Source organism: Lytechinus variegatus, chromosome 2 (assembly GCF_018143015.1).
Source record: "Lytechinus variegatus isolate NC3 chromosome 2, Lvar_3.0, whole genome shotgun sequence".
NCBI lineage: Eukaryota > Metazoa > Echinodermata > Echinoidea > Temnopleuroida > Toxopneustidae > Lytechinus > Lytechinus variegatus.
In genome coordinates this window covers 47,852,466-47,880,075 of record NC_054741.1, presented here as the reverse complement: position 1 = coordinate 47,880,075, position 27,610 = coordinate 47,852,466, and the positions used below count along the sequence as shown (strand labels likewise).

Genomic DNA, 27,610 nt, shown 5'->3' with positions numbered 1-27,610 from the left:
GCATTTGAATATTGCAATCACTAATGCTATGGAGATCCTCCCATTGGCAATGTGACAAGGATGTGTGATGTCATGTGAACAACTTTCCCTTTGATGGACTATAAAATACCCCCAAATGTCTCTTTTTGCTTTTTCTTATTGTGATGCAAACTCTGTATTCTTTAAAATCTGATTACATGCCCTCCTATAGAAAGAACACACGATCTACATGATCTACTGCTAGATGGGATAAAAGAGACAATTTAAGTGAAATATGTACTAAAGTAGTGGGGAGAGTTGTTCACAAGTGACATCACACATCTTTGTCGCATTGCCAATTTGAGGATCTCCATAGGCATTAGTGATTGCAATATTCAAATGCTCATAACCTCATTATGAATCCGATTTTTTTCAAACTTTTATTGATCTGTTTCTTAGATTTTTATGTTTTCACACAAGCTATCTTGTTCTAAAGGTTTCATTCTCCTTTAACATGCGATGCAAGTTTGCCATGCTTTTTTTCTGTTTATTGAATTTTATCCGCTTAAGTTTTTTTCTTAACCATTTACTAGCCTGGTATTGCAGTGAGCAAGAGCTTACCATTATGATTTTTTTAAAGCTCAGTTTAATTGATAAAGATCGTTTATAACTATGAAAAAAATCGCGATTGTCCTTCTATCGTGTTCTACATTGACTGTTCTGTATATTTTGAACGTTAGGAATGGAGTAATGCATTCGGTCAGCCCCTTGCAGAGAGGTTCATTCGATATAATGAGGTGAGTTTCACGTTTAAGAAATTGCATTTAAACAGAAATACAGAGGAATAATTGAGACTTGATGGAAAATAAATCGTTAAGGGTTGGCGGTTGTAGTTTTCGCTTAGTAATGACTTTCATCCAATACTAATTCTTGTTCATGACGACAAATATACAGTTTTGACCTATTTTGACACGAGGTTGTATATTCGAACATCTTGGTTATCATATCAAACACCGCAAGCACGAATTCCATTGCCAATTCCATTCCATTTCAGAGGGGGAGAGATGACAGTATAGATACAGGTCGAGGAACCAGGTAGGGATGGGGGAGGGGAGAGACCGTGAGTGGTATAGAGGGAGAAGAAAGTGGAATTGTAGAAACCCCAAACTAGCTTGATTAGAAGAAAGGAAATGGCAAAGAGTGCATTGTTCTTTTCGTCCATTACCCTTTAAACACGATCAGAAGATTGTACCGACGGCAAAGATATGAAAGGTTTTTAATTTCTACTCGTTAAAAAGGTCATTAGGTTTAGGCTTTTTTCTTTTCCTTTTGCAGTAACCTTTGGCATTATAACCAAGATATTAAAAACACTTTAATGGATACTACATTTACCTTCAATTTCTCCTCTGAGGATGGAAGTCTAATTTTATGTAGATGATATTTAATATCACTAGAGTCATTATCAAAACCAATTTTTTACCGGTTATGATGATGGTTATGGAATTAGCTGTGTGTAAAGGTTGAATATGTCATCATGCAGGTGAATATGCTTCGTTCAAGAATTATTATCTGGAATTCCTAATTAAACTTAATTTTTAATAAAAGGTGATCACTCTGGATTCTTTCATAAACTATTTTTTTTGTGCAATAAATTAGAGTAAGAAGTTCTCTGGTACAAATTCTCCAGATACCAGAAAAATATTATATTACGGGTTCTTTAAATTCGAAAATTATTAAAAGATGTCACTAATAAAATCCTTATGGTTGGTCATTGAGTGATTCCAGGAATACCACAGGGGAGTGTCTTTTGGCCAATGTTGTTCAATCTACATTTCTGCACACCGTCAGCTCTTAAATTATTTTTATTGACTGAGAAGCAGTTGTGTTTGACTGTTACTATAATCTGATAATAATGATAATAATGATAATAATAATGGGCATTTATATAGCGCCATCTATCTAGAAATATTCTACTCCGAGGCTTGATGTCATTATTGTTTCTATAGTAACTGTCATAGAACAAAAGTGAGACTGGCATGCATCTTGAGAATTGGAGTGGTGTCCATGGTTCTAAAAAAATATGTGAATTTCTGAATGTGGAGAAAAATATACGAATCGGCATAATTTGTGTATTGTCATGAAATATACTTTTGAAATAATTCTTAGAATTATCTGTGATCTTCATCTTCTACCAAAACTCTTTTTCCGGTTTTTCAATGGTTCATTACATAGGCTTATAGTGATTTTGGGAGCATAATGCAAAGACTGAAACCATCAAGGAATTTTCTTGTTGGCCTGGTTCCATCCAGACCAAAGGTAGGTCATGACCCTTAACCCGGGCATGAAATGATACTTCGATATATATATATCAGATCACATGCCGTTTCCAGATACCGGCTGAATTCCGCAGGAACTTCATAATGACTTCCCAACGGTTCAAGAGGTATCCTCACACCCTTGGATCAGAGTGTGAAGATTAATCCGACCCAGATAGATTTCTACAAAGCTCAGTTGACCCTTGGCCCGGCCATGAATTGATACGTTTATAATCTATGACCTTTGCTCTTTTCAGGAACCCCTTGACGAGTTCAAGTTCTTCAACGGTTCCAGGGGTATCTTGACCCTACTAAAACAGAGAGTAAAAATTGATCCGACTCGGGAAGATTTCTATCAAGCTTGGTTGACCCTTGACCCGGAACTTGAAGCGCAGCTTGAAGAAAACGCAACAGAAATTATGCCAGATTATCTACAGCCCATCGAGGTAATGGTCATCATCGTTTTTATGATTTTAATACTATAACATGGACATGGGCATCGAAATCAATAACATTTCATTTCTGATCACCAATACTTTCCAATACAATACAACACTTTCCAATACAAGTTCTATGGGGAGAGATCATTTTGTCATGCGGCCCCTAAACTTGGAATACGATCCTTCTACCATTAAGGAGGCATCTACATGCTCTGCATTCAAAAGGCGCCTTAAAAAGCGGTTCTATGATTGAGACAGTCTGCAAATAAATAGCTTTAATCATCTCTCTTCTTTGTCTATTTTTCTATTAAGCGCATAGAGACGCCCATGGGTAATGATATGCGCTATACAAGTAACGTCGTATTATCATGATTATTACAATTTCAATAGATGCACAATTCTGATATTGCCGTTATAAACCGAAATACTGACCAAGACTGGGAAAGGGGGTGTACAAAATTTCAGAGAAGCCTTGTGGATGCAGTCATCAAACTTGATTGCAGTAAAATGCTTGACAAAACGTTTATTTGAATCGTTTGTTGAATAAACTTGGTTTTGAAAACATGAATAATAATTCATATGTATTACAAATATTCTAAATTTGGGGCCCTTTTTAACTTTATTGTATCACTAATATCAACACAAAACATATCAAAGGTGTTTTATGATAGTGTGTCTCTATTCAATGGTCCAAACTCTGAACTTAGGTTTCATCTGAATTCTGATCCAAAGTTGTGGTTCAACCCAAAGTGACATATTTCTCTAAACCAATATAGACTCGATATGTCAGGACATTTTTGTTACTTAATTCATCAATAAAGTGTCTGAGAATGAAAACAAAACTAATTTTCTCTCACAATTAAAGTACTAGGAAACGACACAACACGCACAATAAATATACATTGTCAAAAAAATAGTTTTAACATTTTCAGCTCCCATGAGTTTAGATTAGAGTAAACTTCACTACAGAATACCAGTCATCTTTAAAAAAATAAAACATGAATAAAAAAAAATAGTCGCTGATTATTCAAAAGCAACTTACTATTTTTTTCCTCATTCTCAAATGTCTTATTTCAACAGTATCACAATGCCTACCTATACGATGCGGTGCGGGCTCTGGCTGTTTCCATCTCAGATGTGGTCAGCAGAGGACGGTTTGTTGAGCCCGAAATCTATCGTTGCAATGAAAACCCTCATCGAAATACAAGAGGCTCCAACCGGCTTAAGAAGGCACTGAATAAGGTAAATAAAAAGGGCACAGATTGTATGTGGGTTGTCAGTGATTCAAAAATTAAGAAATTGAGAAATTTAGTCGAAGGCGGATGTAACTGAATTTGGATAGAAGGATGACGTTAATGCATTTAATTGTCATAAAGCAAAAACTGTCCATTTGTTTATTCATATTTACATGATTGAATATTTTGTGATGTCACACCACTTTCAACTTGCCTGTATATATTCTAATTTCAACTAATCATTTGTGATTTCTTTTTTTAGATTTCATTCACATCTGTAACTTACCTTTTTTCATAAATAGCGTTACTCGTTGAGTCTGAATATAAACTATACGTATATCAACAAAATAAACCATGATGAATCGTGAATGCATCAATGCAATTCATCAACCCCTCACGTGTAAACTAGTTACACCGCATCCCAAACACACACAGTACACGTTTTTACCATTCTGAAAACGAGAGTATTGAGATCACGCTGATGTAGTCACCTACAAATTACGACATCCCTTGCGTCATGTGCGTCTAATATGCGACAAATAACCCAATCAGTTGATCCCAGAGGCTTGCTAATGTTCACATATGATGTAGGTAAATCATGTGCCCTATATACAAATAGTGCATCCTGAACCTGTCAGCCATTCCTAGTCTGGAGGAACGGTCTGCCAACCAATATATTAATGTTTCATGTATTTTACCAAAGAAATAAGAAAGGTAACCAATTGCCTGGCAATGATGGGTGATAGCTGTAATGATGAAGTTCGAAATTTAGGAGTCCCGGGAAATTTGATAATATAGGGTACATGTATTTATATTGCGCACATATCCACCAGTCCTTGTTAGGTGCTCAAGGCGCTCCTATATTACCCGGCTAAGCTAGGCGTTCATAGTGCACACAGCTTTTTAAGGAATTACTTCCTACCGGTACCCACGACCCTCTGTTTCAAAGTCCGGAGACTAATCCACTGGGCCACAACGCTCCATTCCACCCACTACCTTACTCATGACATGTACATCTACATGTATTATCATTGGTATATGGTCTGTTTCTGACCAGGGTACAGTACCATTTTTGTTTCACCAACATCAAGATTCAAAATTGTCTTGAACACAAGCTCATGTAATTTCTTGAACTGACAGATTTCCATGAACTATTTCAAAATTTTCAGATATACTATAAAATCCTAGGTATGTCTCCGTATTTTTTTTCATTACTACTGAGGTTGATTTATTTTTTCATTTTGAATTTTAAAGGTTGAAACGGAAGGCATGATGGGAATGATTCAGTTTAATCGAACAGGTTACAACGAAGAGGTCGCTATTGATATCATCAGCGTGGAAGGAAGAAACAACGATACGAAGGCGTGGCAGGTGAGCCGAAGAGTTTGCCTACTTTAAAGGGAAAGTCTGACATAGAAGAATAGTTCAGTAATTATATTATTAATGATGGCTTGACGAATATACAGGTGGACTTCTCCTTTGAGAACAGATTTGATTCATGCATTTCATGTTTATTTCTCATAATTGTGTATTTTGTTATAAACCTTGTACCCACTTTGCATAGATAGCTAATGGTCTTCACATTAGTACTGTACCAAACCTTTAACACATTAGTGATGAACTAAGTTTGATAACATTGATGGGAATATACTCCTGTTCAAAATAAGAGGGAAAATATGTTTTGTGTAATATTTATCCCCTTATATAAGATTTGATTCATTTTGAAATTAGATCATTCATTTGCTTAACATTTTTTTGTTAGAATAAATCTCAAATATTTCAATAATTTGAAAATAACATGAAATACAAACATAATAAGCTAATGCAATTTAAAGTTAAAATTAGATTTGAAATTCATATTATTCATGAAAATAGGTCTTTATCAATTTTCTAACCCATCAATATATTTTATAAATTTTATTATTCACTGCAGATTGTGAACTCACTGCTCCTGAAATGCGAATTATATAAGATTAATAGGCAAATGAAACAAATTATTAAATAAAAATAAAGAAATAAATTAATTGATTAATGAATCAATAGAAACATACATAAGTGAAAAAAGTAAAATATATTATTCATTTCTTTAATCAATTGATGGAGTAATTAAACAATCAACAATTGGCATGGGCCTGGATATAGTCAGCATTGAATATCATTACCTTGTTTGAACATGTTGGATTTCAGTTATTCCCAGAGAGTCAAAGTATCTTTGTTTTATGAATTAGATTGGATCGTGGGATTACGAGTCGAAACTCACCCTGGATCAGTTCCCGTTCATCAGAAGATATGATGAGTTCCACAACAAAACATTCAACATCGTAACTATTGAGGTAAGATCAAGGGCAAATCATCGCGATCATCATTAACGTCATGGTGGGGAATTTTTAATGAAGTTTGAAATATAATTTCTTCAACTTTGTATATGATGATTGCACCTGTATTTCAGTTCTGCCAAACACAGCTTATTCCGTTGATTCCTTTTATCTAGGGTGTTTCATAAAACTGTTCGTAAGTTAAGAGCGACTTTAAGAACGACTGCAGTGGTGAACCTTTCTTACGCACTAAACCAACACCCAAATTCAAATTCTTCCCGATACCCGTCTTTATTTCTTTTACTGTATCTTGCCTTGCGTTACATACTTTTTAGAATAATGTTTGTCAATGTGTTTTATTTGAATTTTAATAATGTGCAATTTTATATATTGAATGTGCAATATTCTCTCAACGGTTTTTCCATGAGGGCTCGCATGCCTCTGGGCAATAGTACTGAATTTTACTTTTGCGAGCCCTGGCCCATGGAAAACCGTTTTCTTACTCTTTTCTTTTTCATTTGTACTTTATCTATATTTAATTATTCAATTTCAAATTGTGTTTATGTAATTACATTGTACAATTTTTGTATGTTTTTATGGCCAAATAAATAATAATAATAATAAACATATTGATGCATACCACAAGAAAGGATCACCAGTCGCTCTTAACTTACGAACAGCTTTATGGAACACCCACCAGATTTGTGGAATGATCCAAGTACCATACCATTCCTCTTTTTTTGGCTGCACCCCCCCCCCTCGAATGAAAAAAAAGTGTAACTAGACTACACGCTTGTGATAAATACTAGGCGTTTAAACAGTATGATCCACTCATACTCCAAGGTGCATCATTAGAAAGAGATATAACAGACAATATTTATTGAAACATCGCAAATGGGATAAAAATATATGTGAAAAAAAATATATATTTTAAAAATCTTCCGCGAAAATATCACTGATATGACTGTCATGATGTGTGAAATGGAGTAAAAAGTTATAATTCTCTCTCGTTCCAAAACTTTTTTTTTTTTTAGGAAGCACCATTTGTAACGCTAGAGGAAACTGTCAACGGGCCTAAGTACACAGGCTTCTGCATCGATATGTTAGAAAAGATTGCTGAGAAGCAGAACTTCAAATACAATCTATACCTGGTAGCTGATAACAAATATGGCGGACGAAACGAAGATGGACGATGGAACGGATTGGTAGGGGACGTATACTACGGGGTAAGAACGTAATCGATGGTTTTTTTGTTTGTTTGTCTGTTTGTTTGGGGGATTTTTCTTTGGGGGGGGCTCTTTTAATACCTGTTCACTGTTAACTTTTTTAATTTCTGCAGTTTTTAGTTTATTGTTCTTACAACGCAAATGGGGAATGCGAAATTTTAATGTAATAGGGCTTTTTTATTCGTTAATACTCGTTTTTATTGAATTTTGGTTGAATAAATGATTTCGATTGCCGCATTCTTTCAAATACGGAAACATGTTCATAATACACTCTGTCACAAAACAATCCGAATGTAATACAATATCTACTGTTCAAAGATTTTAAATTGATGTTCACATCTGACTTAATAATGAGATAAAAATGGCCTGATTTTAGCTATCCCGAAATACAAAAAAGTAGCCCTTTTTCATACCGATACTATTAACATTAAACTTAAAGTGTTTATGGATTTTTTTCCTTTTTGCCCTCATTCAGAAAGCAGATATGGCGGTTGCTGGGATGGTAATTAATTCTGATCGTGAAAACGTCGTTGATTTTACAAAGCCTTACATGAATTACGGCGTCGGAATATTATTAAGAAAGCCTCAGAAGAAATCAAATGTCTTTGCTTTTCTGGAACCACTTGATATAAAGGTTAGTAAGATTTTTGCATTTTATTACAATATGTTAGATATGCATAATGTCTTTATTATATTGGCCTCCTGTCTATATATGTGAGATATATTTAAGAAACGGAAGATGAAAGACGATTACACTCTCATAAATCGATTTCATGCACTGCATAGTGTGTGCATCTCGTATGTTTGAATTCCCGTTAACTTATCAAACTTATTGTGGCAGCAGTGGGATTTGGAAACGCAGAACATTATCAGATTGGAATCACATGGCATCAGTTTGTCACCCCTATCACTCCGTCAAAATACAACCAAAAGATTGAGGAGAAAGTAACTTTTTAAATTTATTTCTACTCAAACAAATCATACAATTTTCCTTGAAATATCAACAAACTTGATAAATCAACATGATGAGTGTTGCACTTTTAAAGGCGGTATATAGTAGCCAAGAAGTTCTTGTCGAAAGTTGGTGAACCAAAACAGCAGTTGCGTTCTCAAATCTGGAAAACGACATGTATGCAATTTTTCGTCAGCTCTGAAACTTAGAACGAAACTGATCTTCTGGCTCAACAATTTTCGACAAAGACCTCCCAGCTGTTGTTTGTCATTTGACGGGCCTTTTCGATACATTTACTGTGTTCTTGAATTCGTTGTGTGTCGTGGTGCGAAAAGTCCCAAATGCTAAAGTCACACCAAAGAAACAGACTGCAGGGTCCCGTAACACAAAGCTTTGCGATTAATAGCAAAGATGAAAGAACGCTTCTGATTGGTTATCGGCCAGTCTTTTGAGCCAAATGCGCGTGTAACAATGATCTTGATTGGTCATTTCGCGATTGGTCGCTAATCTTTGTGTTACATTCCCCCTAGCCGACCGATTGTATGTCAATGGACATCACATAATTGTTTTGATTGGTTTCGCCGGTATGACTGTGGCATTATGTCCAAACTTTGCCGCAAGATGTCTTGAAGTTTTGACCTTTGACCTTGGTCTTCCTGTAGGTGTGGGGTTGTGTCCTGGCGTCTCTGTTCGTGGTCGGATTCCTCATTTTCATCTTAGATCGCCTTAGCCCTTACAGTGCGTATGGGAAGGGTGGTCCCGAGTGCGATGAAGCAGATGACTTCAACCTTCTTAACAGTCTCTGGTTCGCCTTCGCTTCATGTCTTCAGCAAGGTAATCGCGGTGATGATGATGATGATGATGATGGTGGTGGTGGTGGTGGTGATGGGGATGATGGTGATGAAAATGATGATGTCGACGACGATGATGATGATGATAGTGATACTCATAATTCTTACCTCTTCGTGCAGTCAAGATTATAATATAATTCGTTCATTATTGGTAGGCAAATTGAATTAAGTGGTCGTCTGGGCCTACAAAGGTAGCTTTGATGGGAATTCAATATAATCATTATAACCATGTTACGTACATGCATTTACTAATCATCAATCCACACCAAACTATTTGTCGGTTAGTAATTAGTTTATCTTCACACATTTCAAAAACAGGTGTGTTTACACCGCTTTAATTCAAAGAGGTATGCAAAATTTAAACATTAAAATTTTGATATCGAACATTAAATTCTCGTAATCAGCTGATATTTAGATTAAACTTCTACGATAATTCAAACAGACTGGTAATTGTCCTCTCTTGTCTCTTTCTCCATCCATATCATGTTTATCAGCCTACTGGAATGTGAGAACCAATCATCCTGTCGAAGGCAAATATGATCAAATTCTCAACTTTATTTATTTCTTACAATTTCAATAACTTACAAAGAATAGTAGGATGTAAGAAGGAATTTTATCTTTGGGAACGGGAATTCCGTCTCACAAAATATTGATTACTGAGCTTCAAAACGACATGAAACAATATCAACGTGTTCGAATTCATAGCTTTTGGCGCAAATTATTATCACAATAAATTCTGTTGGTGCTTTCATTCCAGTAAGTTGATGATTTCATATTTAAAAAAACGATTGACAATCGTATTATCTAGCAACATGGCATAATTCTCTTTCCCAAAGATAGAAAGCTTTTTAAAGCATATTTCGAAATTAGGAATATGGATAGACTGACGAAAATTGTTGGGGTTGTCAAGTTTGTTATTTTTTTTTAGAAACTACTTGATTATGTAAGTATCACTGTCGAAAATAATTCAAAAAAAAAACAATGTTTACTATGTGAATCGCACAGTAGTTGTTTAAACATTATAAACAAGAGTTTAAAATCTTAAACAACAAAGTTTAAATTCAAATATTTAATTATCAATAATCATGGTTGTACAAGATTTTAAACACTTGTTAAAATGTTTTAATAAACAACTACTGTGCGATTCACATAGTAAACAGCGTTGTTTTAATTATTTCTAACAGTGATAGACAGTGGGACCTTGGGGGGGGGGCTGATGGAACAATAAACCAAATAGGACACCTTGTGACATTGCTGTTGATATAGGAGCTTCTTTTGCTCGATTTATTCTGAAAACAATTCCAACATAGAAAGATAAAAATTGCATAAGTTGTATTTTAAACTAAAAAAGACTTTTGGCTGGATAATTTCTTAGAAGGGCTACTGGTGCCACTTTTTAAGACTCTACTTGACCTGGAATTTGGGAAGTGCGGTCTTTCTTGATTTTCTGTTCTAAATAAATTGTGTAAAAGATGAAAGAGGAAGGTTATAATTCTATCATTATTTTCCTTTGATCGTGATTAGGAGGTGACAATACCCCAGTGTCAGTATCGGGTAGAATGTTGAGTGCATTCTGGTGGTTTTTCGCCCTTATAATCATCGCCACCTACACGGCGAACCTTGCCGCCTTCTTGACCGTCACCCGGATGGAGAACCCTATCAACTCCCTGGAGGATTTAGCTAATCAGAACAAGATCGTCTACGGCACCATCGAGAACAGTAGCCTTCACAGGTTCTTTGAGAAGAGGAAAAACCAAGTCACCTACGAGCGGATGTGGGACTTCATGTCATCGAGTTCTGTGAGTCCTTGGGTGCCTTCGGACAAGGCAGGTTACCAACGGGTCAAGAACGAGGACTATGCCTTCTTTTGGGACGCACCGATCTTAGACTACATAAAGCAGACAGAGTGTGACCTCATGACTGTGGGGAAACCGTTCAACCTCAAGGGATATGGCATTGCCACGCCGCAGGGGGCGGCCTACAGGGATAACCTTTCCGTTGCGTAAGTCTCACTGATGGAGATCAAGTTGAATACGTCTCACCGGTTAACTTACTTACTCCAGATTTCTTGGCTAAGTTTTGTAAATTTGAATCTAAGATGTACAGCTTTTGTAACATGAAATGCACGAACAACATCTTAAAGTAGAATAAGACAGGGGTTTTCTTTTCTAGGCCTTTGATAAATAACTTGATTTTCCTAAACATCCGAAGGTCAGTATTTCAACGAAAGTAGAGTTCAAATAGCTTGCTCCTTTCATCTTACGAAAATGGGTAGTTTTCCCAAAAGTTTTACTTATATTCTGTTAAGTGTGAGCATTTTGATTTGTATATAGTCATTTTTTTATTAATTTCAATCGTAAGTCTGTAGCAAATCATCTATGAAAAGACCACAATTTTTCATAATATTGTATCACTTTACGGGGCACAGCTTTCACTCCAACCTTTGTCAAACCATTCTCTTTCTTTGACAGTATCCTCAAGCTCCAGGAAGAAGGTATCCTCGAAGGAATCCGCAAGAAGTGGTTCGAAAGGGAATCAATCTGCCCTGAAGAAATTGTCAACAATAACCCCAACACCAAGGCCTCGGCCATCGGCCTCTCCAAGATAGCAGGAGCCTTCTACGTCCTCATCATCGGCGCTGTTCTCTCGTTCATCGCTGTCATCGTCGAGCACATGTGGCATCGGCCGCCGTCGTTCTACAAGCGGAAGCGACAGATGGAGGCGCGCAAAGCCAAAGAAAAGGTTAGTTTGATGTGTTTCCACGCTCGAACATATTGACTGCTAATTAAATTATTCTAGACACTCCTCCGACAAAAACTCAGGTTCTACACTCTAAAAAATGAAATGCCAATTCAGCTCTTAAAGAGCGTGTATAGTGACTGCACTTCGGAGTGCTGATATGTCTAGTTCTAATTTGAACGAGAAAAATCAGCACTCCGAAGTGCAGTCACTATACACGCTCTTTAAGATCTGAATTAGCACTTCATTTTTTAGAGTGTATGTAAATTTTCTATGTAAAATTTCTTCATACAAAGACATAATCTAATGTTATTACAAGATTACACCAATTATATCGGACCCGATTAACAATTACAGCATATAACTCTATAATTTGATCATTATGTCAGGTTTATCGAGATTTATTCCCAAAATTTCACAAAAAGGCTTATCTGTTAGGATTTTACCATCATTTAAAAGAGCTTATCATTCTTTTCGTATATCTTGTTCTTGTGCGTTTATTTTCAATTTGGAATACTCGTTGCCCAATCATGGCGTACTTAAATTATGGTCATATTACTTAGCGTCTAGAAAAAGTCTGTCAAATTTAGTCTATGACATTTTTTTCTCTAAAGAGCAATATTCTCTAATTTTAGCTTCTTATTTGATGGACTTTTCACTCAAAAAACCTCGCATCGTGATATAGAAATTAGCAACTTCCATTGATTGTACCCCTAGATTTCTATTGCAACTTGAACTTTCCATGTTATGATGAAAATATTTGTGAGATTATTTTTTGCATTCGAGCTTCTTTTTAAATAGCAAACTGCTTTGTTGTTGACCTATAAGTATCACGAATAATCATTCTATTTATCCAATCGGATAGACTAGAGCCAATTTTGTCCAAAACTTTTTCACTCCTCCACATAAAAGATTCTTCATCACCTGAATACTCCCATCTTCCCCTTCCAAAATATGAGATGCCGCACAGAGAACCAAAATTAGATTAAAAGGATTAAGCGGAAACCGAATAGCAATATCATTCAAAAATAATGATGCTGAAGAGTCAGTCGTAGGCCCGCATACTTTTATAACAACACTATTTCTACATTATGTAATACTAACACCCATTCAAAACCAGTGCAACCCAACCATCCCTCATCACCTCTTCCTAAATCTCTCCTCCCCACCTTTCCTTCCCCTACCCCCCCCCCCCACCCTTATTCCTCTACCGCTGCCCCCACAATACCCCATAACTCTGTGTCATTGTATAGGCTCACGTCCCGTCGTAAATTGCATTCAAAGCAACTAACAATCGAGTTCGATGCTAACCTTATATACAGGGCGGATCCAGGGTTCATAAGTACATAATTATGCAATTAATATGAGAGTGAGTGGAACTCGTCTGAATTTCCTTAGAAGCAAAGAAAAGACATTCTCAGAGCCCCCCCCCCCAAAAAAAAAAAAAAAAAACACGAAACAATTATAATAAACAAACGTAATGTCAGTTTGCGTAAGAGGGAATCACGTTCCCTATTTCCCCAATTTCCCTTCCCTGGATCTGCGCCTGCTTACATTGTCAAGTGCTACTAGAAATTAATATTCATGTTTTACTTGATTCATTTTTTCTTCATCGTTGTGTTGTGTTACTAATATTCGTGTCACTACATCTCTTGACTAACAGCGCAAAGTGGTGTTCATATCTGTAAGTGCTTGCTGTCACTTTAACGCAAATAGTAGTTCAAATCGTACTCTCCTGGTTGCTTGGTCTGTCAAATATGAACATGCCCTCTGTTAAAGCCAATACTAACATTGCATGCCAAGCATTGAAGTCATTATTTATGATTATGAGATAATTTACTGCACCAAAAGCATGAATGCTCTTCTAGAATTTGATTTTTTTTTGCAAATGATTTTGACTTCGATTTGCTTAGATATACATAATGAACATGCATGAAAAGGCGACCGTTTTGCATTATTTATGCAAGTCTTCAATTCAGTCGGCAGGCCATGTTTATCAACATGTCCGGGCCCACATACAGACAATGGATTGTAACTGAATACTGGAAAGGATTTTCTTTCCCAAGTAAATAATATCATCTTTAAGATATATATATATTTTTTTTTTTCATTTTACAATTCTGAGAAACTACCTAAATTTTTTTTTTTCATTGTAAATTATTGGAAAAAAAAAACTTTTTTTTGGATAAGTTATTTTAAATCATTTATCTACTTTCCATTCCCATAAAAAACATGCATATATACAACCTAAACATCTTCTAAACGTATTGTCCCTCGTTAAATACTCTTTTATTTCATTCGTACTCACAGGGAATTTCAGATATATCATATATTTTTATCAATACTGTCTTTTGTCTTGTCTTGTTTGTCGTGTAGTTCAATATTGTGATTCAAAGTCTGCAAGTCACGCGTGTAATTGAATATTAATTCGATACTTTGCAGGGAATAAGGCTTTTATTCTGCTCTCTATTGTTAAGCGTAACATTTTTTTTGCTCAACGTCAATAAAGAATATATAAATTAGGATAATGTGTGCCATAAATTGATAAAATAATAATGATGACGATATTAATGATAATAATAATTCATTAATAAAGATAGTATTGATTATGATAATGATATATTGATAATAGTAATAATCAATATGATGAAAATGATTTCAATAATAACAATGCGGATAATTTGCAATGGTGATGATGATAATGACTAATTTATTGATGATGATATTTAACGGTAATTGTGACCACTAAATTCGTTATAACCACAAAGGCAATGAGAAAAAAAGAAAACATGGGAAACACAAAGAGAAACGCTAGCAGAAAGATTTGGTTTTTTTTATATTTAATCAGTTTACTGAAAAAGAACGCTTACTTGGATGAAATAGATCTACTTATTATAGGGTGTTTGAAATTGTTAGTTTTTGCGTTATACACTGCAAAAATTCTGTTTGAATTTTTAAGCACTTTGTTTAAACCCGTCACACTAACAACTATTGATTGAACTCTTTAAACAACTGTTTAAACTTTTTAAAAAGTTGTTTAAAAAGTTTAAATAACTTGTTAGAGTGACCGGCTTAAACAACGTGCTATTTTTTTACTGTGTACTTTTGTCAAGTGTATGTTAATAATTATGTGTATACGCACTTCGTCCACATAAACATCAGTGCTGCACTTGTACTTGCATGTGTACGCGGTATTCGTATCATCTCAAGCTGTTAATAATCCAGTAATGTAACAAAAACCTACAATTTAGACTGTAATAATTATGTAAAACGAAATACCGTCGTGTTGCCTATCTTGCTAATTGCTAGCCAATTCATTGACACATTGCACACATTTTTGCGTTCAACTCTAAAAGTCAAACCAATTTTTTCTTTGTTTATTTCCATTAATATTCATTTTCATGTATTGCGAGTCTTTGGTCTTAGCCTTTATCGGGAAATTAATTCTTAGTGAAAAAGATTTATCATGGGATTATCAATTTGTGTAAATAATTGTCAGGAGTTGACTCGAATATAATTACTTTGAAGGTTATCATTTGTTCATGATGCTCATGAAACAATGGCATTGATATTCAGTTGTATTTCTTTCTTTTTTTTCGTTTTAATATTATCTGTAAAATTAATAGCATCGTCAATATTCTCTACTCTTATCAATTAATTCTTATATTTTGATCATTTTGATTTTGTATTGATAAGTTCTAATTCCTGTTTACTATGGTTACCATGGCTAATGTATATTTGACAGGATTGGAGTGAAAAACTTCCATCATCAAGAAATAATGGTTCAGCTATGCAGGAAAACAATAGCAAGGTACAGTTAAAATTTCACTCCATTTCATGTTCCAATATCCATTCCATTTGTTCTTAATATCGTTTCTGTTTCGTGTTGTTAAAGGCAGATTTGTTTTCATGAGTGAATGCAAGAGAGTACGTAAGTGATGACGTCACAAAAAACCTTTTTTGCATTTCAGTGTTTTTGATTCCATATTTTGGTAGAGCACATTAGCGTACCTACGGGGGGCAGAGGGGAAGACTGCCCCCCCCCCCTGACGAGTCACAATCCATGTAAGGGACGTATCCCTGCCCCCTGACGAGTCACGTACAAATTTTTTTTTTGGGGGGGGGCTTGTCAAATTTTTCGGCGGACGAATTTGACCCACCCCTCGGAAAATCCTAGGTACGCCACTAGTAGAGCATGATGAAAACCCCCAACAACCCAAATTTGGTGGGAATCACCAAATGTGTGCAGCGCTTAGAAACAATTGTATTAAGCGTTATATAAATGTTGCATATTATTATTGTTATTAATCGGTCAATGGAGGTCTTAGATATGACCACATGAGTACATAATTAGCCCCATTGAAGTCAATGTATTATTGGCCTGGATCCTAGCATTATAACCAGGCCAATCATGATACATTGACTTCAATGGGGCTAATTCTGTGTTCATAAGGTCTTGAGGCCCCATGGACCGATTCCCACCAAATTTGGGTTGTAGGGGTTTTTTCACTTTCACCATGCTCTACCAAAATATGGTATCAAAACCCTGATATGCAAAAAGTAAAAATTGATGACGACGCGATACTCAATGTGATATGGCTTGTACCATCACATTGGGTCGGTTCGGCAATCGCGTAACCCGAAGATTCGAGAACCCCCCCCCCCCCCAACACACACACACACACACAAATTCCGGAAAGGTCAGGTACAGTTTACCCAAAGAAATGTGAACATTTCAGTCAAATATACGAATGTTTGGGTCCAATTTACCCGATGATTTGTGAATATTGTAATCCAAATCATGCGAAAGGTCGGGTGAACTGGACCCGAACTTTTGCGAATTTAGGGGGTCCTTTTCTCGAATGGTCACGTTACGCGATACTAGACGCGACAACCCGATCTGATGGCACAAGCCATATTTATTATACATTGTTTTTATTCTAAATTAAAGTTATTTGGCTTATCCGCTTCTTTATCATATTAGATATACCCGTTAAACTAAATGGTTTCGTTATGGACGAGTACCCATGTAGGCTATAAATATCGATTATCTTCCTTTTCAGGGTCAATATAATCTTAGAATATTCACCAGTGTCGGTCAGGGCTCTGGAAACGGCTGTTTAGTAAAGGGAGCTGGTTTATATTTGGCAAGCAACAAAAAAAATGAATTAAAAAAAAGAAACAAAAGTTTTTTAATACAAAATGAAGGGCATTTTTAGGTCTAGGAAATATTTGACAAGCAAAAAAAAAACTTTCAATACAAAATGAAGGGCATTTTTGTTAAATTTCTGTTATTTTCTGGTACTAGGCATATACCTAATTTACTTGGGGGTGCTGCCTATTAGTGAATAACACACGCAGCGCATCCAGGTAAGTTTTGGGCGTGCTTCAACACCCCTAGCACCCCCGCTTCCCAGGGACATGGTGTCAGTGTGATGTCACTTTGTTGAAAGTCTGGGTTTTTGTCTCCATTATTGTTCAGTTGGTCTGTTTTCCCCATCAACATTGTTTTAAAAACAATTTTTTGGTTGTTGGTCCGCTTTCTCCTTAAAATACGTCAATTGTTATATAGTCAATTAATTTTTTGTCTTCAAACATTGTGTCGTTCATAAGCTTTTAGTCTGTTTTCTGTCCGTATTCTGTTGTCTGTCCGCCATTATTCTATTTCCTGTCCAACACTTACCAGTTCTTGGTATCTCTGTTGATTTGATCTTTTCGGAGTGACTATCCTGTTTCTGTTTACCACCACTTCAACTACAAGCACCATTTTATTTGCATGCGGACCTAACACACCTAGAAAAAATTATACTATTGCACTAACCCACTTGGCTTGGTATTATAAAGAAAATAACTTATCCTTGGATACTATCAAATTTCCTGATGGAAGCCGAGTATTAAAAAAAGTGTGTCTTTATTGATTAACATCAATAATAAACAACCCTCACCCTCTATCATTATCCTGATTAATGCCCATTAGATTTTGACATAATTACGGCAGTCATTCAGGAATTCAGCCAATCCTCAACCATAGTCCTTCTTGTTTGATAAGTCATTACTGGTATCACATATAATTGTCAACTACAGTCGAGCGTGGGTACTTTATAAATCTGTTAGGCATGCATTTTTTGACATCTGGGCCCCGTCTTACAAAGAGTACGATTGATCCAATCAATCACAACTATGGAAAGCCAGCAAGGTCTACATCTAAAGTACATGTTTGTTCAAAATGTTTTCTAGATATGACGTACAATCATGCATCTATTTGTTTTCTTGAAAATTCAGTGTGCTTCTTTTAGTTTACAAAGGATTTATTCAAATTTCTTGGAGAAAAAATTATGACATTGTTGGATTTCCATATTTAGGTTAATCGGATCAATCGTGACTCTTTGTAGGACGGGGCCCTGGATTATGAGGTTCAGTGCCTTATGACCCCCCCCCCCCCCCCCGACATTATCATGTCGATTTCACCAGTATACAGTGCGTATCAAAAAAAAGTTTACACTTAGAAAAAATCCTGTAAAATTATATATTTGTAATATCCTGACGATTTTTCCACATTTTAGCATTGGTACAGATCCATTTAAGCAAATGGCGATATAACTGTCGAAAAATATTTCCGCTTGAGCGAGCACCACTTACTTTTGAAAAGTTGGTGAAAAATGATTTGCGCAGAAATTTGAAATAGTTATGCGAATAAAAGTAGACCTTAATCATGAAGAACACGTGTAAATTAGTTAGTAAAATTGATTTGAAGATATCTTTTACCTTTTTAAACTTATTTCCTTGCCCAAACACTTCGAAGAGTGCATTGCGCCCCACCGCACTCCCCCACACACCGAGTCCATCGTGACGATATTTGCTTTACACTGAGCTGTGATTTACATGAAATGGCTTAGGCTTGATTTTCATTTTGTTAATCATTGCCAAGCTTGGGAAAAGTGTGGAGAGACAAGTATTAAATGAAAAATCAAATGTAAACCAACTTTAAATGATAAAAACTTAGTGAAAAATGCTGGAGATGTCTGATATAAACTTTTGTTCAGATTCAGTTATGTCCTCAGATCCAGCTGACACAAAAGGGGTAAAGGTTTTGCTTACTAAGTGTTGAAATTTCAAATTTGGGCGGCAAAATTGTTACAAAATGCTTGAATGTATCCGTTTTATGTCAATTGGCTAAAAGTGCTAGGGAAATTTATGAGAAATGCTTCGCAGGGTAAGTTTGATTTCGCCCTTTCCCCTTGACACAGCGTGAAAACAAGCATTTCTGCGCAAACAGATTTCTGCCAGCTTTACAAAAATGGACAGTGCTCACTCAAGTGTAACATTCTGTCAAAATTTTTACTGTCATTGGATAGATGAGACCCAAACCCATAATTATATGTGAAAAAATTACCCACATGTTGTATATTTGTTAATTCTCATGGCCTTTTCAAAGTGTAAACTTTTTTTTGATACGCACTGTAGAACGACTGTACCTCATGATTGAATATGCGGCAAACATTATTTGCCCCTAAATTGTGTGTCGTTACGATCATTCCTAAAAACTTTTTTGGTAAAGGCATGGTCACACCGCCCGAGCGTTGTTGGAGCGGTCGTGGAGCGGAGAGAAAAAAATCATCACCGCTCACTACCGTTCACCATTTTTTATTTCGATTTTTTTTCTCGATCTTTTGAGAGCGAAATTCGACCCTCTTTCCCTACCGCTCCACGACCGCTTCAACAACGCTCGGGCGGTGTGACCAGGCCTTTTTAACTTGAAATACGCGGCTGCATTTGATCGTCAGGTGTAACGTCGCTAGCTCTGTATGAAATAAAATAAGGGAACTATTAAGATATGAGTGATTTGAATCAATATTGCAATTCTTAGAAAGGCATTTCCTTGATCAGTGATTTGATGCTTTTAATAATTTTCTTAAATCTCATTTTCTCATTGTATATATTCACATTGGTTAACAATTCAGAAGAATCGTTAGAAACATTAACGCTGATTGTTCATATGGATTTAGAAAAGAAACAAAATAGGAAGAAAAAATACCAAATTCGTGCAAACACCTTTGAAGACATCTGTGAATGATTAATAACAAATCAATTTTGCCTGCAGGGGCCCGTTGCAGAAAGAGTTGCAATCAATCGCAACTCTAAAAATCACGCGCAACTTGATTTTCAACCAATCAACAGCGCGCATTTGGGACTTGCGATTGATTTTTTGACTTGCGTTTAAACGCAACTCTTTCTGCAACGGGCCCCTGGAGACAATAAGACAGTTTGTATAATATGATTATCATAAAGCCGGGATGATGCTGCAATTCTCTTTCACGTTACTTTCGAGGCAATAATGATTTTTCAGGTGTGCATTTTTTCAGGGTTTCATTTTTACACAATATCACAGACACGAATAATGATTGAGACATTTTTACTTTACATCTTGATATTGATATTAATCAATATCAATCAATGCTTTTATAAGCAATGAAATATATTTTTTCTTGTCTCCCATGTAGCATATGGTTGTACAAGAGAGTGAGAGTATGGTGTTACAACCTCTAAGACCAACACCATGGAGCACGACAGGTAAAGTGATTTATAATATTCCCAATTACGTCAGGTATCCATGAAATTAATGAACAAAAGGAGTCACTAACATTTAAGTCTAGCTATACTGTGCCAACGCGCTGGGGAAAGGGTCATCCACCCCACCCATTCTATCATTTTACTCTAGCGCCGCCCCTCCTTGTGCTGGTTGCCCCCCCCCCCCTCTCTTGGACTTTTGGCGATTAAATAAATTCCCACGTTTATCAAATCAAATGTGAATTTGCCAACTTTGATCGAATGAAAAACACATGTTACTCTGCCCAACAGTTTACTACATAACCAGTCATGATCACAAAAACTAGAATTAGGGCGTGGTGTTATTTACTTAATGAAATATGACTTGTCTTGTACATGCAACAGAACTTAACATTAAACAGTCTTCCCAAATATTCTACCCAAAACTTGAATTCCTTAAATGAATTAAGTTCTATTTTTTCGATGAATGAATTCTAGCCATCTGTTTATCTTGACAAGAATTTATTCATTTTTACATAGAATCAATCAAGTGCTTTCCTGTCATGTGTCTTTTCACATTCCACTTTGATGTGTTGAGAATGTATGCACTTTTTGATATACATGTCCCCGTATAAGCCTATTGTCATATCATATTTCTTTGTTTATATTCTAACAGAAAGTTCGTGCTAACACAGATCTTCGACTATACTGCACAAAATAATACCTACGACCGTACATCTCGACAAATCAAACATTTCCAATGAATTTACATTGGACAAGATTTTTATAAATGCGAGTATTGCAATGAAAGCCAAATGGTGATTATTTTAGTGGAATATTTCCAAGAAGCCATTTTGTTGGAACATGTCAATGATTGTGTGGGGTTGTTCGAATTGGAAGGAGCTCGAACTCAAATATGAAGGGTTCCTTGAGTTGAAGGCTACGGTCATGACAGTCGGCCATATTTTTCTATAGATTCTTGAAGCGTCAGTATCGTGAAACAGCGAATGAGTTCATCATAGAAAGCTGGACGTCTTCTAACCAAACACTTTACCTTCTATCACCAGCGATCTTGGTTGACAATCTGAATACGGTTCCCGATCGTCATCGCCAGCATCATTTCACATGATGGTGTTTTCTACGTTGGAAGTTACGATGCATGGGTGACACTATATTATATTTCAATTTTTATCGCATATGAATTCCTTGCACTCGATGTGTAGAGCATTGATGGAATCAACTTTTCTGCAGTCTTCATAGATGCGTGAAATGGGGAAGGTCGAGAAGGATATCTATCCACGAATCTGAACGCATTCTCGAAGCTCAGAAGCGGCACAAAGTCAGCATGTGGAATATTTTTGTCTCTTGAAATTTTAGAACACCTTGTCTTCAGCTGATCATGCAGTGTTATTTAAAATGGAGAAATCATCATTGCAGATATTTGAATTCTTACTCAAAAGTTAAAGGTGAACCATATTGGCATTGACGCTGGTATCACGATTGTAAACCTCTAAATGCTATTAAAGGATTTATTAAAGGATGATGCTTTTTCTTTTTCGTATTATTACCGATTAAAAGCAGTCGTATATATCAATGAATTGTATAACCAACACAAATATGATGCAATATATATATGCGTTGTAAATTGTTTCCTTTTTATCAGAATATGAATAGTTTTGTATTGCTAATATTTATCAGATCTATACTGTAACGTGCGTCTGATTCTGTTCTCTTTTACGCGGCCGGTGTGGAATGATTGCCAAATGATATACCCTTTCAAATTCTGTATACATGGCTTGTCTTAATGTATGATAAAACTTGTCTTTGTATCATGTGATATCTATGTCTTTCCTTTGTATTTCATTTATGATTATGATAGATCAATTGAGGCATTTGAACACGGTATGAAGGGATGTTCACGTCGAATTTCATTATGGAGCGTGGTATGGATTTGAGGCTTATAGTCACACCTGCGAAACGGACTCCAGCTGCAGGGGCCCGTTTCATGAAACTTGTTGTAATGACAATTCGCTATAACAGTTTAAAGCTATTGAAATCCTTCAATCCGATTGGTTAATAGTAGATTTATTAATAGAAATTGAGCATTTTGTTATAACAAGGCTTCATGAAACTGGGCCCTGATCGAACAACGGTTTACTTTGATACCATTGGCATACCTTCGATTGGTTTGGAGTCCATTTCGAAGGTGTAACTGCAGCACAAGTCCATCAAAAGATAGTCCTATCCCATAGGCAAATCCCATTGTAAACATGTTAAAAATCTGTATAGGTCCATTTTATGGAAGACCATTACTCATTGTAATTACAAAAATGTAGAAATGTGCTGCCAAAATCAATGTTAAACAAAATACACAGCAGAAGATATTTGATTTATTTTGGTAATTCACAATTATTTGGAATTATAAGTAGAGAGACGTTTTCTAAACTCCGGTATTGAAGTATTTTGCATGCATTTTAAGAAGCATAAGGTATAACACGTAAACAAAGGTTCTTTAAAAAGAAAACAAAAAACATGCTCATTGTCATACTATCTCCTCGATGGCCTCTCTCGTAAAAATATTGCGGACTATTTCTGAATTCATGAACATCATTTTGATTGCCGAGCCCACATACTAATCTGGATTTTGACTGTGAGTTCATGATAGGGGTATATACATCAGATCGAGTCCGTGGTTTAAGCCGCGGGGTTACACCAAAACCGAATTCTCCCGAATAAATTAGGACCAATTCTGCCAGAATGACTCGGATACCTATTCGTATCAGAGTACATGTATTCGGGAGTACCCGTTCTTCCCCCAATGCAGGAAATTTCGGAAGGTCTCGGGACCATTTTGTGCAAGGATTTGGCTCGTTTGGAATTAATGTTCAAAACCAGCCGAACACCGTCCAAAATACCGTCCAAAAATGTGGTCAACACAGATTTGATTCGGGCCACTTTCGGGATGTATTCGAATTGAATTCGGTTGGATTCTGGGAGGCATTTGAGTTATTATGGGTGGTCACTTCTTAAGGATTCTGCTCTGATTTGGGACCCATTCCGGACCTATTCGTCTCTGACTCGGGGAGCTGATTCTGTTCTGGTGTAACCCTAGCTTTGTCTTTAACTAAATTATATTCCTCGAAATAACTTGACGGTATTGTGAGTGTGTATACGTGTGTGTATTTTCATCAATTAAACACCAATTTGATCCACAATGCAATCTATAAATGTGACACATTTTGGTCAGTAGATAAACACCATTTCCGTGGGGGCTATATAAGATATAAGTCTGCACAATCAAGGGTTGAATTTTTCTTGATAACTTTCTTTTTCGAAGCACCTTACAATCTCGCCCAGAAAGGAAAAATTGCAGTAAAAACACAAATGTAGGCTTAAAATGAATTATCTGTACACACAATCAATATACAGGTCATCATTAGTGATGAAAATATTTGTATACAGATGTATAGCTTGTAGATCTTGCTTTGCATTCGTTTTCAATTTTTCAGCAATCAGGCGGGCTCCTGATATGGACAACGAAAAATTGAAAAACAAAATAATGAATTAAGAGTGGTGTCGAAGTCAAATTGATTACAATGTATTATTGTTTCAATGTTTGATGATATTTGATGAATTGCAATTTGTATGATGTATACATGTTGTGGAGAAGCAGCTTTTGGATTTGCACATCCATTGTTGGCGCCAGAATATTTTGATAGGAGGGGCGAACCGACCTACATGTAAATGTGACGTCACACATTTTCTCAAGTGATATTATAAGGGGTAGTCCTTTTCCTATGTTCCCCCTTTTTTGTCATTACTATTTCAAAAATCATACTATTGCCATTACTACCTACTACCTCTACCTCTACTGCTCCTGCTCCTCCTCCTCCTCATCATCATATTCCTACTTCTACTTCTACTACTACTAATAATGATAATAATAAAAATAATGATAATAATAATAATCAGTGCTTGTATAGCGCACAACACATTATGAATAACGTCTCTACGCGCTTCCAAAGGACTTTTATTACCTTGACTGTAGCTCAATATTTCACGCGCTCGGCATTTCAAGGAATAAATTCCTGCCAGCTAGGTACCCATTCACCTCACCTGCGTTGAGTGCAGCATAATGTGGATTAATTTCTTGCTGTAGGAAACTACGCCATGGCTGGGATTTGAACCCACGACCCTCTGTTTCAAAGTCAGGAGACTAATCCACTGGTCCACAACGCTCCACACTACTACTACTACTACTACTACTACTTCTACTCTACTACTTTTACTACCACTGCTGCGTCTCATGCCACTTCTACTACGGTATTAACGACGATGATGACGATTTCTGCTACTACCCCCATTTCTAACACTACCAACACAACTATTATACAACTCCCAAAAATGTTCTGTAATCTGATTGGTCCAAATCGGATCACGTGATATTCAGCGAATTGCACTATTGCATCCAAAACGCACTATCCTGCACTCTGACGTCATACCAAAAGTACTATCCTGCACTCTGACGTCAGAATGCAAGATAGTGCGAGGTCTGGAATTATCTAGAATTATCTAAAAATTAGATAAAATATAACATTTGAGGCAACTCAGTAAAAAACAAACAATGCACGCATTCTTCTGCCTAGAAGACCTAAATAATGAAGTCTGTGCTCGACTCGCCAAATGGATATACCGCACTCGGTCCTGCGGACCTCGGTGCGGTATATCCATTGGCTCTTCTCGCACATCGTTCATTATTTGGCCCTGCATGCACGCGCTTACATGCATTATTTGTATACTATATTACTACTATAATATTAATGTTATTATTATTATTAATACTAACTACCACTACTATAACTTCTACTATTACCAGCACCACCACCACACTACTACTTCTATACTACCACTACTACATTTACTACTACTTCTACTACTACTACTACTACTTCTACCACTACTATTACTACTACTATTACTACTGCTTCTACTACTACTACTACTACTACTACTATCACTACTACTACTACTACCACTACTACTACTACTACTACTATAGCTACTACCACTACCACACCACTACTTCTACCGCTACTACTACTACTACTTACTACTACTTCTACTACTACTGCTACTGCTACTACCACTGCTACTACTACCGCTACTACTACTACTTCTACTACTACTACCGCTACTACTACCACTACCACTACTCTACCGCTACTACTACTACTACTACTACCACTACCACTACTACTACCGCTACTACTGCGACTACTACTACTTACTACTACTAATACCACTACTACTACTACCACTACTACTACCACTGCTACTACTACCACTACTACTAGTACCACCACTACTACTACTACTTCACACTTCTTCTACTGCGACACCTTCTGCTATTGTTAAGTCTGTATGACATCTCTTTTACTTGAGAACAGTGCTGTGATGTAAGTACTGCGTTCTTAATATATTATTTACTTATTTTATTACTTCTCCTTATATGGTATTCGAACTCATCGGAGTACTAGTTTCATTGATTTGTACTTCTTCCACAACCATCATAATCACTACTTTTGAATTATATCTAAACTGACCCCAACCGTATCTACTGTTATTTACAAGGTCAATATTCTGCGACGATGACGATTACCACCACACTGTAAAAACTGTGGTGTTAAAACTGACACCAATTGGTGTTAATAGAGGACCACACCACACCCTGAGGTGTTACAATTACACCCTAGAGATTGAACATAACACCAAAGAGTGTAAATGTAACAACCAAAGGTGTTGAAATAACACCTATAGATAGGTGTAAAACTAACACCACCAATTTAACAACGGTGTAAAAGAACTGATGTGGTCCTCTATATGTACACCGGTTTAAACCACAGTTTTTGCTGTACACCACAACAAGCTTTTTATTCACAACATTTTTCTTGTTTCCTTTCTTATTCTTCATCTTCTTCTTTTCTTTTCTATTCTTCTTTTTATTCTTATTCTTATTATAATTCTTTTTCTTCCTCTTTCTCCTTCTTCGTCTTTCTTTCTTCCTTTCTTCTTCTTCTTCTCCTTCTTTTCCTCCTTCTTCTCTTTCAATGTATCAATCGCGGCTTTTACTATATCACTATTGCCTTGTCACAACAGTTACTGAATCTGCTATCAATTCTTACTCTTCATAACACTACTGACGCTACCATTGCTCTTTTTAACTACTTCAAATACTACTACTTAATACTACTATTACAACTACTACTGCTACTTATTACCACTACTATTACTACTACTACTCCTAATAATAATAATGATAATAATAATAACAATAAAGAAAATAGTGGTAGTAATAACAATACTATTGAACAATACTACGACCGCTACTTCTACTACTCCTACTATATACGTCTACTACTACTACTACTACTACTACTGCTACTACTACTTCTACTACTACTACTACTACTACTACTACTACTACTACTACTACTGCTACTACTACTTCTACTACCACCACTACTACTACTATCACTACTTCTTCTTCGTCTTCTCCTATTACTAAGCTATCAACTTAGTTTAATTGCTTGTTTTTCTTGATATCATTATTACTACTATATATGATTTCACAACTGCTATTATTTCTACTATTAATGCTACTTCTGATACCACCGTTTGTACTAATCTAACTACAACTGCTACACAACTACAGCACAAATACTCTATTCACACTCTGCTCACTGATGACTTGATGGTCCCTGATGCGGTTTTCTAGACTATAGCGATGTTTTGTAATCTGCTGAATTTTTTTTTTTACTTCGAGTATTACTTCTTAAACTATGACTATTACTACATCACAATTATCTAAACTACCACAATGACTATACTACTTACACTACTCATGATCAAGAAAGATAAACTTATTATTTTATAACCACATGCACCACAAATCTTTGTTACTAGTAATGCCTATAGAGTTATAATTTGATTTCACGTCGAAAAATAGAGCACTATTGATGAAATGCCTTGCTC

The 27,610-nt window shown here is 36.0% G+C and overlaps 1 protein-coding gene across 1 annotated transcript in view; it reads left to right on the top strand.

The window, feature by feature from the left end:
• Positions 1 to 23,114, top strand: part of LOC121406839 (glutamate receptor ionotropic, kainate 2-like) — a 45,018-nt gene extending 21,904 nt beyond the window's left edge. The window contains exons 6-18 of the mRNA XM_041597710.1: positions 699 to 755; positions 2,531 to 2,719; positions 3,794 to 3,955; positions 5,203 to 5,319; positions 6,177 to 6,281; positions 7,298 to 7,489; positions 7,965 to 8,123; positions 9,104 to 9,275; positions 10,817 to 11,294; positions 11,764 to 12,034; positions 15,777 to 15,842; positions 20,533 to 20,602; positions 21,255 to 23,114. Coding sequence (XP_041453644.1) covers positions 699 to 755; positions 2,531 to 2,719; positions 3,794 to 3,955; positions 5,203 to 5,319; positions 6,177 to 6,281; positions 7,298 to 7,489; positions 7,965 to 8,123; positions 9,104 to 9,275; positions 10,817 to 11,294; positions 11,764 to 12,034; positions 15,777 to 15,842; positions 20,533 to 20,602; positions 21,255 to 21,268 — 2,052 coding nt within the window. The 3' untranslated portion in view covers positions 21,269 to 23,114. The remainder of the gene's footprint in view (positions 1 to 698; positions 756 to 2,530; positions 2,720 to 3,793; positions 3,956 to 5,202; positions 5,320 to 6,176; positions 6,282 to 7,297; positions 7,490 to 7,964; positions 8,124 to 9,103; positions 9,276 to 10,816; positions 11,295 to 11,763; positions 12,035 to 15,776; positions 15,843 to 20,532; positions 20,603 to 21,254) is intronic.
• Positions 23,115 to 27,610: the final 4,496 nt, after the last annotated feature.